The sequence below is a fragment of the Rhopalosiphum padi genome, chromosome 4 (assembly GCF_020882245.1).
Source record: "Rhopalosiphum padi isolate XX-2018 chromosome 4, ASM2088224v1, whole genome shotgun sequence".
NCBI classification, from domain to species: Eukaryota; Metazoa; Arthropoda; class Insecta; order Hemiptera; family Aphididae; genus Rhopalosiphum; species Rhopalosiphum padi.
In genome coordinates, this window is record NC_083600.1 from 31628524 (window position 1) to 31641041 (window position 12518).

General features: G+C 27.8%; 1 protein-coding gene across 2 annotated transcripts in view; it reads left to right on the forward strand.

Annotated features, from left to right (window-relative positions):
* The first annotated feature begins 6800 nt into the window (after positions 1–6800).
* The window catches only part of LOC132929936 (inhibitory POU protein), a 38268-nt gene continuing 32550 nt past the window's right edge, over positions 6801–12518 (forward strand). The window contains exon 1 of one of the 2 annotated variants that reach the window (XM_060995581.1): positions 6801–7585. In XM_060995581.1, the coding sequence (XP_060851564.1) occupies positions 7436–7585 (150 nt within the window). In that variant the 5' untranslated portion in view covers positions 6801–7435. The remainder of the gene's footprint in view (positions 7586–12518) is intronic. The other variant, XM_060995580.1, reaches the window with a different exon arrangement.

The following is a 12518-nucleotide window of genomic DNA, read 5'->3' on the forward strand; positions in this document are numbered from 1 at the left end:
ATAGTTTAATGCTTATTTATTATTAAATTACAGTGCATAATTATTAAGTTAAAAATATAAAACAATACCTAATTAAATATTAAATAAGTTTAAGCAATGTATTTTAAATAAACATTTTTAATTTAATGATCTATTCATTTTAAAATATACCTAATTCATTATTCTCTGAATACATAAAAATATATTATATGGTTATTGTTATACCAAAATAGCTGAGTACCATAAAAATATTTTTATGTTAAAATAACATTTGTTTTTATGGTTATTCATATTCTATAGACCTAGAGGATTATAAACAAAACCCTTCTACCTAATAATTAGCAATAGGATCAAAAAATTAGGGACATAAAAACATAATAATAATAATGAATATCACAACTTCCGGCCGGTAACCACTACTTCCGCTCATTACGTAAAAAGGGGTCGGGTGGCACACTTGTTCTTCCAAACAGATTGTGTTCGATTTGACAACCCTTCAGTATACACTATTATTATAACACGATAAACAAAACCACATTTGCGTGTTCTATCAAAACAGAAATGATCATATAAGCGTGACTACATAATATAATAATATGTTTTTTTTGCATGGGGTAAGGGATTTACTACTCAATATTATTTAAAATAATATTAATATTTCCATGCTTAAGATAATAATATTTATAGAGATACAAGATGTGTACCGATTAATCGTTATTGGTTTTTTTAAAATATCATGATAACATTAACATATAACATGATTATAATATTATAATGACGTATATAATTAATATTTCGTTTTTGAAATATAAATACGCTTAACACTCATATTATTGTTGTATTATTTGGTTGGTGTATAGTTGACGATGAAATAATATCAAAATATTAACTCACAATATAAAATTAGTCAAGTAATTATTGATAACTTCCTTCTGTAAGCAGACCATAAATTAAACTTAAAATTTGACTCAATGCGTTTACTTCGTAGGAAAATAAGAAGTATCATATACCTACATACTTATACAGCATATATATTTCTATGTTATATCCTTTGTACACGAAACGTCGGGGGATTTTATTGCTTTGCCCGATGTTCTACGCAAAACGGACAGCGATGCATCTTACCGACGAATTCGGCAATTTAAAAGGGCAAAAACAGAAAAGATGTTCGGGATCCAAGAGTAATTCAACGTCCTCCATCCCCGTATTCTGTTTTCCTATAGTCGGAAGAAATTTCTCCCCGTGGGGCAACAACCGACGAGACGAATGCCCCAGGTCCGTTTTTATACGATTGTGTGTAGAAAAAAAGGCAACACAGAAAAGTAAAATACGAAAAAAAGGAATATAAAAATCTACACTTTTTTTCGCTTCTTTCTTACTTTTCCTGCAATTCCGCGGGGTGGATATTAAAGCCATTTCATGCTCCCGGGCACGGCAGGTAGGTAGTATACACAATACTTCGGGTCTAATAGAATATTAATAATTGAGTCGGTTCGGTTGGCGAGCATTACAATGCCGTATTTTACTTTTTTTTCTTTTTTGCCCCCGACTTTGCTCCTCCGCAAACGTCTTGTACTCGATTGCTTCGAATTTCTTCCTTCAGGATTTTTTATAGACCAAAATTATAATACCAGACGGATATCGTAAATCTAAGAGGGCTCACGCGCGTATACGTACAGCATATAGCTGCTCCAGGGCGTCCGGGGAATCGTAAAGAACGACGGCAGTGGTCTTGAGCGTCGCGCACGATTGATGGTTTGAACACGCGTACGGTTAACTCTATTAAAAAGCAATATCCGTAGAATCGCTATAAATGGTATTGGTGTAACACTACGTATAATTTAAAATAGTATCTTCACATATCACATTCAGACGCGCAATTTAGGTATTCTAAAAAATAAAAATGTAAATGTGTTGAAAGTCAACTGATACTTTAAATAATTATAATATATTTTTTTAGTTCTTATATATAATATATAAAATACCCAAACAAATATTATTTATTACTTTAATAATTGAATATATCATTCGTTTAAATTATAAAATATATTCTAATTAACTCTTTTCAAAATATATGGATAACTTCTTGAACTATTTTTATTGATAAAGTTGTGTTTGTAATAAAAAGTTATGAACTAATCTTAATCAAGAACTTAAAACTCTATTATTTGCGTAATTTAATTATAAATCTACTTAATTAAAAACAAAATTGTTTGATTGTCTATATTGTGTCTTATATAGATAATATGACTGGTTTTAACATTCCAACTACTGTAAAGGCTCTGATGAAATGTTTACTGTTATAATACTTTAAAATAAAAGTAAAAAGTGTAAGATTTACTACTTGTAGTCAACTTTAAAATTAAAATTGTATTCAGAGAGTAATACAAATTGCAAAATATACATGATAATTCGTAACTTCCTTAGTGCTAATTTTAAATTCGGAACTAATCAAACAGACACATAGAATCACGTGGATACTTATTGCTTATATATTATCTATCAATAACCTTAACAACAAAAATAACCGTAAAAAAATAATAATAACTCTATTAAAGTTCTGCCATCTTGAAATATCTTAGTCATTGAAATGAATACCATTTAAAATATAACTCAATAAATTATCTTTTTTAGTACGTTGTAAGTAGTTATATTAATTAATAATTAGTAATTACCTGTATTGATATTAAAATAATACCACGTGTAGATAATAAAACAATACATGCTTTTTACTATATGGCCTATATGGTAAATCATAATATAATCGAAGATATTTAATATGTAAAATAATTAATTCCATATTGAAATTTTATGCGATGAAAATAAATATAATAGTACTGATAAAATTAAAAATTAAAATATTTTTGTTAAGTGATATTTATTTTTTTGTAATTCAAAATTTAAACAATATTTATGAATGATGAAAAAGTTATGGATTAATGTAAATTTAACTTTATTCAACTACTGATTCTAAATGGCACATTGGCTCTAATCTCAAAATAGTCAAATCTAACTTTAGGGGAAGTTACAAAATTTAGATACACGAAAATTATGTCATGTAATGTTAAATGGAGTTTTAGTAAGAACATTTTAAGGTCTAACAGATGATCGTTCAGTTTTGAAAATTTAATAAAACACACCATGTAATTTTTTCGTGTAATACATTTGAATAGCGTTATTAATAGTTAAAAATAATATTTTATTTATTTTAATACGTATCAAATTTTTTATTGAGTGTGTGTATATATATATATATATATATATATATATATATATATATTGGCATATATAATTTAAATGCATATTTTACAATTTTTTATTTCATTTAAATCCTAGCCCTACTTATAAGATAATATTGATGTATCATAGAGCGCGGTGTGAATTGCTTCTTTGGCATATAAATATGGTAATCAAGAAATTTTGAAAAACGAGAAAAATTTCACGCTACATGTAATTACAATGTTCTTTAAATTTTTAATAATTTCTTAAAACATTATTAATAAGAAGTTGTTAAATATAAAAGAGTTAAACGTAATTCCATATTTTCACAAGTCACAATATATATGCAATAATTAATATGAATTTTTTTCCAAAATATGTGAGAAAAAAAACCACCATTTAAGCCATTTAACTATCATTATGAGGCGAAATTATTGACAAAAATAATTATCAGAAATCGTAAAAAAATATACGGCTGCATATAAATCCTAGCCCTACAGTTATAAGTAAATAACAAAAATATATGATATAATATAATAATTTATAATTATTAAATAATATATCATGTGATGTTTTTGCGAAAATATACATAAATAATCTAGCTAAAATATTACTTATTATAATAAATATAAATTATAAAACATCTTTATAAACAGAGGCTGACATAATATCTGTTATAATGGATACAGTGAATTTGAATTAAACAAATTTGTAATAATGTAATGGATACTGTGAATTCAAATGCAATACATTCATTACAGTAGATATCTACCTGACCTGACAAGACAGGTATGCATTAAAAATCTACTATGCAACAGATTGGTTCCAACATTTTTTATTATTTACAAATCATTTAATTTACTCAATCAATTTAAAAATTTGCATAAAATATTTTACATCTCAGAATATATTATATGTATATCAACAATATTATTAGAAAATGTTAACAAAATACTAGATAAATATTTCGATGAATATGATTTTCAATACGTCAACAATACTTTATCGTATTTTAAGACATATTTTTTGTAATAATTTTTAAACAGGTGAACCTGACGGTTTATTGTATTTGATTCTCAATAGATTTATATATTATTTGAAATATGTTTTGATAAATTTGCGTGCTTGTTTTCACGTTAAATTATGGTTATCTATAGTATTATTCAGCTCCAATAGTGTTCTGAAAGACTGAAATTATATGCATTTAACCGTTAAAGTATGATATCTGTTAGTTAATAGTTCAATGAACTGCTTTAGTTAAAGTTCTTATTAAAATTTCTCAATTGAGAATAGTTAAAGTATACACTTCATTAACTAATTATTGAAGATTATATTTAAAATTGTTATTTTGATAATGAAAAATATTGATTACGTTTAGGAATAATAATATATTTTATATTTAAAATATTTTCCATATACATTTATAAAGAACAAAGTTATACTTATCTAAATTGACAATTTCAATATGAATACTTCAGTATCAAAATATAATCATATACAAAATAAAATAATTTCTATGTATAATATAATTTGTTCATAATATTTTAAATTTAAAATTATATTAATTTTTTAACTGCATACATTTGAACATAGACTATAATGGAATACTATATATTTATTAAGTATTGCAAGATTGACTTTGGTGACATTTTTAAATACACAATTCTTAAATATAATGGTAATTTTGAATAAAAGGCAAGATACATTAGTTATGTTGTACCACCTATACAGAAATGCTGAAGTACTATTTTGGCAATGTGTATCATTGTTATTAGTATTTATTATTAAATAAAATAATCATCGTACTTGTTATCGATCACGAAAACATCACCAACGCTGCAGAAATATCATTTTATTCTATAACTACTTCCAAATGTAGTTGAACAACCAAAGGAGGTGTTTTAAACTATTTAGTAAAATTAAAAATGATGTGGTTTATGTATATTTGGTTAGTGTATAAACTGCTTTGATATATCATGAAATAACACCGTTCATACATTAACACTATAGTATATAGGTACATAGCAAAAATGTAATTGACTTTTTTTAAATGATCATGAGGTTATACCATTTATTTTATGTATTTAAAATTACATCTTGCAGGTGACGTCTGTTTTTCCAGGCGGTGTTTTCTAATCGGATATGAAGTTGCACCACGCTCTTTCTAGCAAATTTTCATATATCTATTGATAGCGCACTTTGACACCTTCGAAACTTAATTTTCACTACAAATAAATTGAACAATCTCAGTAATATGTTAACAAAATTGATATTATAGATTTTCTATTCGAAATTACCTTGATCGGGCTTATACATTAATTTTCCAAAATGTATAAGCGCTTAATAGCGTATAAGTCTGCTTCCTGTATATCGTATATCGATTTTTACTTTAAACATACTGCTTGACGATAAAGATTAAGACTATACCTATATTAAGATTATAATTTATAATAATATATACTCCCGTTACACCCGCGATCTCGCACGTGTATTATTTCATCCGTCTGTTGCAGTAGGGCTTATGTTATTATTAGTATTATTATTATTATTATTATATCGTGATGCCCCGTAGGTAAAATAATATTTTCGTAATAGCTGAGCTGCGGCGGCGGTGCAGACCTCTCTCTCTCTCTCACTCTATGTCGAAATACATAATAAAACCGATAAATTATCATTAAGGCAAAATATGTAGGCGCGCGCGTATAGCCATCGCCATCGAGTTGCGGCAGATTTTGTACACGGAAGTGTAGTATATAATACCTGCAGTTACCTATATACAATATATACATATACCTATATATATACCTATTATCATGTACGCATGTTTCGTATAGGTACCTGTAACTGTATAAGCCGACGGAATAGAGTGTATAAGTACTTTTGTAATATAATTCGTCGGTAAAAGTTCGGGACGCGGCACGTACCTACCCTACCTACATAGTAATACACTGTGTGTGTGTGTGTATATATGTATAATACCTATCACGCGCAGTTAATTAGAACGCTCGCGCACGCGCGCTCCCGATGTGTATATTGTGTATATAACCATCGTCAACGGTTGGCGGGTGTGAGGGGGGCGGAGAAGAATATCGCCGCGCAGTTAAGGGACGAGCGCTGTTGTATGTATATATATATATGTATATTATAATATAAATATATATATATATATATATATTGTAGTGTAGTCGTCGACGTTTGGTTGTGGTGGCGGTGGCGGTGGAGGGATGGGGAGGGGGATGCGAAACGACGGTGGTCGGAGTGCCGCGGGAAGGGATGATCGGCGTCCGCGGGATGGGGGTAGTGGGGTAGTTAAGTTTAAAACACCCATCAGTGTGCATTATGCGCGGGCACGCCGAAATCATATTTACGTTTTGACCCCGGCTGTCGGCGAGGCGGCGGCGGCGGCGGCGTCTGGCGTGGCGGGTCGACGCGTGCGCTCTGCCGGGTCGGGGGCCAGGCGAGCGCGCGGCGCCATGGCGTCACCGCCGATACGCAGCGGCGCACGCGCGCCCGCCCCGCGACGCGACGATCCAGCCCACGGCGCGACGACGGCCGCCGACGGCGGTGCCGACCCCGCGACGACGACGCCGACGACCACCACGACCGCTGCCGCGCCGCCACCGCCGCCGCCGCGGACGACGCACATACACAGTGCCGCCGGACGCGCAGACCGTCGGGCGATACGAGCGATACACCGCGGCCGGTTATTATTGGGTTTACACGCGAACTCGCCAACACACACACGCACGACTACGCGCGAACGTATTGCACACGCTCCGCGTCGATCATCACTGCTCACCCGTCACGTGGTCGGAAAAACGACGGAGATCCACACCTATTGTACACCCACAATAATATTATACTATTATATTACCTGTATTTCCGCGATAATAAACATTAATATAAGGTAATAATATAATATTGTAATCTCCGAACAATAATAGTTTGTTTAATAATATATAATATCGGCATTGCGATGTTGCCGCTCGTCCAGAAATCTACGATGATGGGTTACGGATAACACATATAGTAACATATAGTTATATTGTTATACGGACACGACGAGTTTTGAAAAAAAAAACTGCTTATAAAGAACGACGTCTAAAAATCGCACGTGTTCCCGTCCGGATCGCGGCCTATTACACAGGTTCCTACCTGCCATTGCACGCTCTACGCTCACACCGTTAACCGTATAGAAAAACGCGTCGTCGCGTGCGACTGCATTGCCGCAAATGGTATGATGACCATGATGTATGGATCGGAGAAAATGATGGCCGGCAAACCGCCGTTGCCCATCACAGCCACCGGACCGTGTTTTCCCGGCCGTTATTCGCCGACGTACCGGAATTCTGCGGACCCGATGCGCAGATGTATGGCCAACCCGTCGGTAAGTCAAAATCGAATATTATATAAATATATTTTTTAATAATTATATTATTACCGACGTCGTCAATCCCGTGCCACTGCACGTGCCTCTTGCAGCAGTTGATTTTTCGGCATATTTCCTATTACTTATTATTGTAGACACATGTAATAATTATAATCATCGGTGCGATAACGATAATCGTGTTTAAACCTATAACTTGCACGTAGCTAAAAGTTCATTCTGTATTGATGCAAAATAGTTTGCCTATATTGATACATAAATGTAATACGAGTATAATACTCGTACATAATGTATAGATTATGACTGATACTAGAAACACATATTATATATAGGTATATGAGGTGTACATATGAATAAAACATATTAATATATTATATTATTTTAACGATTTAATATAGTAATAATGTAATAAATTTAAGGTTACTAATTTGTATAAATATCTATACTTAACGTATTAAAAACTGTACAATCAGTGAATATCATTTTATTTTTAACAATAGAGTACATAAGTAGTATAAATGATTATAACTATATAGATCATTTAATTGTTACAACTTAAAACTATGGATATAATTTAATGTGAGAAAGCGATCAGAGTTTTTATTTTATTAACTGGATTTTTAATTTAATAGCTATTAAATTGTGTCTTGTAGAGTTGTAGATACGATGGATTTTAATTAATGTATCAATAGTTTATTGATATATTAGAATTGTAGTAAATTAGGAATCGGAATATACTTCTGTATATAAATTATGATTTTATAAATAAATAAGTTATTGTAATGTATTATCAAATAATAAATTGTTAACTAAATATTATACTTAGGTATTTACTTTTATTTATATTTTATATTATAAATGCTTACAGCATTTTATTCAAAGTTTAAGAAATTAATAAAATAAGTAAAATATTAGTGAATTGATGTACAATACCTTTACCGAAGTACTTTTAATTTATTTCCCCAACTTCGTATTATATTAAATATTATTTTTTAGACAATTATTTAGTGATAAACTGATAACATATTAAATATAATTTAAAATAGAGGTATTAATAATTATTAAATTAAACTAAAATGATAAATACATAACTATTAATACGATGATTGTATATATTACTCACTTAATATGAAAAGTCAAACAATTGTTACTAAATTATTAATTTATAAGAAGAATGAAATTTATAGGTATTATACAGTGTATACCCCTATTACATCTTTACAAAGAATATCACGTTGAAAATTAAATATTAAGTTAATAGAATAGCATAAATAAATTATAATTTATAATTTTTTAAATATTTTATTTATTCTTCATATGAGCTCCCACATAGCAATTTAAACATATTCAATATTTAATACATATGTTGCTTACAATATTACTAAATTACACATTGGTGCAATATGTTTTTCACATGTATGAGCAAAATATTGTTCAAAAATATTCACATCACATTTCAAAAATATGTTTTTAGAATTATTTTGACAACATGTTGATTCAAATATTAGCATAATGTATTTTTATTGTGTAATATAAATATTTTTTATAAAAAACATAATTAAAACGTTTTGAAAATATTTCTTTAAAAGATTGTGTCAATATTATAGAGTGTTCTACGTTCCATAATTAGCTAATTATATCACTTTTAAGTATTAATCAACAACCATTTATTTTATCTAAAAAAGAATACTTTTAATCTTCCCTTCTGTAGTTCTGTGAAGTAATAGGAACTATATAGTTGATGAATAACGAATTAAAAATAAATAAACACAAATGAACTCGCTCACATCGGCGATTGTCATTTTTATATACCCATAATGATAAATTATTATATAAATTCAAAAAACAATTAGGTCAGGAGTACGAAAATTATCAATAATTTATGAAAAAATAACTTCAATTAATAGCTCTTTTCAAATGATAATTTTTAAAAATTTAAGAAAACCCTATTTTTAAAATACGATCATCCATTGATTTCTAGCAAGTGATAATTTCCCTGTGTAATATTTTAAATATAAATACATTTTTTTTTATTCAAAAAAATAAAACCGTTTATTGTGAAATAAATATAATAGCTATATATTATTATGTAGGTAAGTATATTATGAGCGCATAATTAATATTTGAAATTAACCGAAAAGTTAATTTCTTGAAGTGAAAGTACGAAGTATGAGTATCCTATATAACTAGATACCTACTATTTAATTTATTGAATAAAATATTAACTAGAATGATACTTGTTGAGTAATTTTAAGTTAAAAGCTATGGAAAAATTTAAATATATACTTTTATTTTATTTGTAATTATACATTATAGATGCGTTACTTTTTCTGGCATTAAGTCTAATTACCATATTGAATAAGTATAAATATTAGATTCATAATTATAAGTTTTCCTTCCAACAAAATAATTTTTTTCTCCATTCAACTATAATAATATTATTATAACTACAGATTTTTGCATATTTTTAAATACTATATTTTGATATTTATATGAATTTAACAAGTTTTTTTTACACGTGTTAGATACTAAATTTTTGAAAAAAAAATGTACACCTAGTATTATAACACTATATAACGCAAAAATCGAATAGCATATTTTATCACGCTATGTAGAAACTGGAAGTCAAAGATATATTATATCTTAAACTTTTAAATATTTTTATAAATGTTCATATTATTTTATTTCTATCTTAAAAAAAACATAAGTTATAACTTATAATAAATACTCTAATATAAAAATAAAAGTCTATATTTCAAGCATTTTCGTGATTATTCATATCATAACTTAAATCAATAATTACACTATTTTCTTCGGAATTCGTTTCATTTCTTTCTAATTCCTTTAATTTGTTCATCATGCTCATGTTCTCTTGTTGAAGTATGGCAATCTGTTGCATCACGTCATCATATTCTTCTTCTAACTTTGTTAACTCCACCTTTTCTGGGACAACTTCAATCATATTCATACGTATAAATCTATTTAAAATAGTGTATATATTTAGTGTCACATAGGTAGGTATTACATATTTGAAGTTGTAGCATTTTACTTAGAACTAGGTTTATAAATTATTTTTAGCTATAAATGATAAAGGCTAACATTTATTTTTAATAGAGGCATAAGAACAAAATTTGTTATTTAATAATATAAAAAAAGCTAAAATACATATTACGTATATTATATTATCACTATATAGTAAGATACATAGAGTCTTAAAGAATAACTATTGTAAATAATAATTTTGCTATTTACGTTTCATCGTAAAGTATTATTATTTTTAAAAAGTATTGAAATTAAAACCAATACATTAAATGTCCCATGGCTTATTCAAAAATCGGCAAGCTTCTATAGGTTTTATTGTTTTATTTTCAAAATCTTGACTTGGGAAATTAAAAATAATACTTCACTTAAATAACATCTATATTTTATTTTTAAAGTATTGCTTGAACATCTTAAGATTATAAAAATTCGAAAATGTGATAACCAAAAAACTCGTATTGCTCATTATATAATCTAGGTAATAGTTCTTTAATACAATCTAAAATCCTTAAATCCTTTATTTACTTGTGGTGTTTTTAAATTCAGCAGAGAGAAATTATAATATGTTATTATTATGCTCGTATAATGGTAAAACGTTTAATGAATAAAATATAACAACTATATAGTATCTATATGTGTTTATAAACTTTATTTAAATAATTCAAATATCAACACACCTAGGTAAAATATTTTATAAACTTCACTTGCCTTATTGTTTAAACGGCCAAGTTATGGCAGGTTTTACAATTTAACTTACCAAAGTTTATATAGTTCAGCAGGTAAAACAACTAATAAGTATAAAATAAGTTCTGATCAGTTTTCAAGGTTTGAAGTTTGAACCAATGTTGGATAAAAGTATAATTAATATAATTAATAAATATGTATGAATTTAATTAATTAATACCACAGACAGATAGTCTGGAATATTTACTTTCAGTTTTTAATCAATTTAACCTATCAACATTTTAATTTCCTATAGAACATTATAAATAAAATAATATCATATTTTGTGTAATTACAAAACATAATTTTGATGTTATAAACTATATTGTAATAACTAATAAACAATAAACATTAAATGTGTCATTGAGAAATTTGTTATAAATACTCGAGAGGGTCAACCGGTTTTTCGTTCATTTCGTACAACAACTTTAACACATCAGTTACTTTAGCAATAACTCCAGTTTTTTCTAAATAATTTGTAAATTCATCAGTTACTATACTGATTGGATGACAGCAAGTTTGATTCTGTTTTCTAGACTTAGGAGAAAAATTAAATTATTAGTCAATTTGTTATAAGTACTTCATATAGGTATTATATAGGCACTTAAGTATAAATCTCATTAGAAATATTTTGAAACAGAAAATATTTATTATTATTAGATGCCTATATGTTATCACAGATCATTTTTGGAATCAATAAGTAAATTCTCAAAAGTTTAAAGTTATATTTACAAAATAAATGTCAACAAATCCAGAATTTCTTAAAGTATAGGCAATACAATCGTAATAATAACAATTATTTTTTTATATTTGTAAACATACTTATTATAATAAATTAGTTTATTAACTTGTGTCTATATTTAAAAAATATGTTGGTGATATCTCATAAATATTAAAATCATTATGTTATTATGTTAAATTTGTTTTTTAAAAACATCTTACATTTATTAATAAAATGTAAGGTTAGAAAAATATGATAAATATTAATAATTCTGCAATTTTGATATATATATTTTTTTTTTTTTGAGAAATCGAAAGTATAATAAATTTATTATTAGCATATATTTTTGTACATACATGTTGCTCAGTAGAATTATTTCCAGCCATAATAAAATAAACAATTTATTGTTGATCTCTATAATAGCAAGTCCAGCTGAAGCGTTTAAAATAT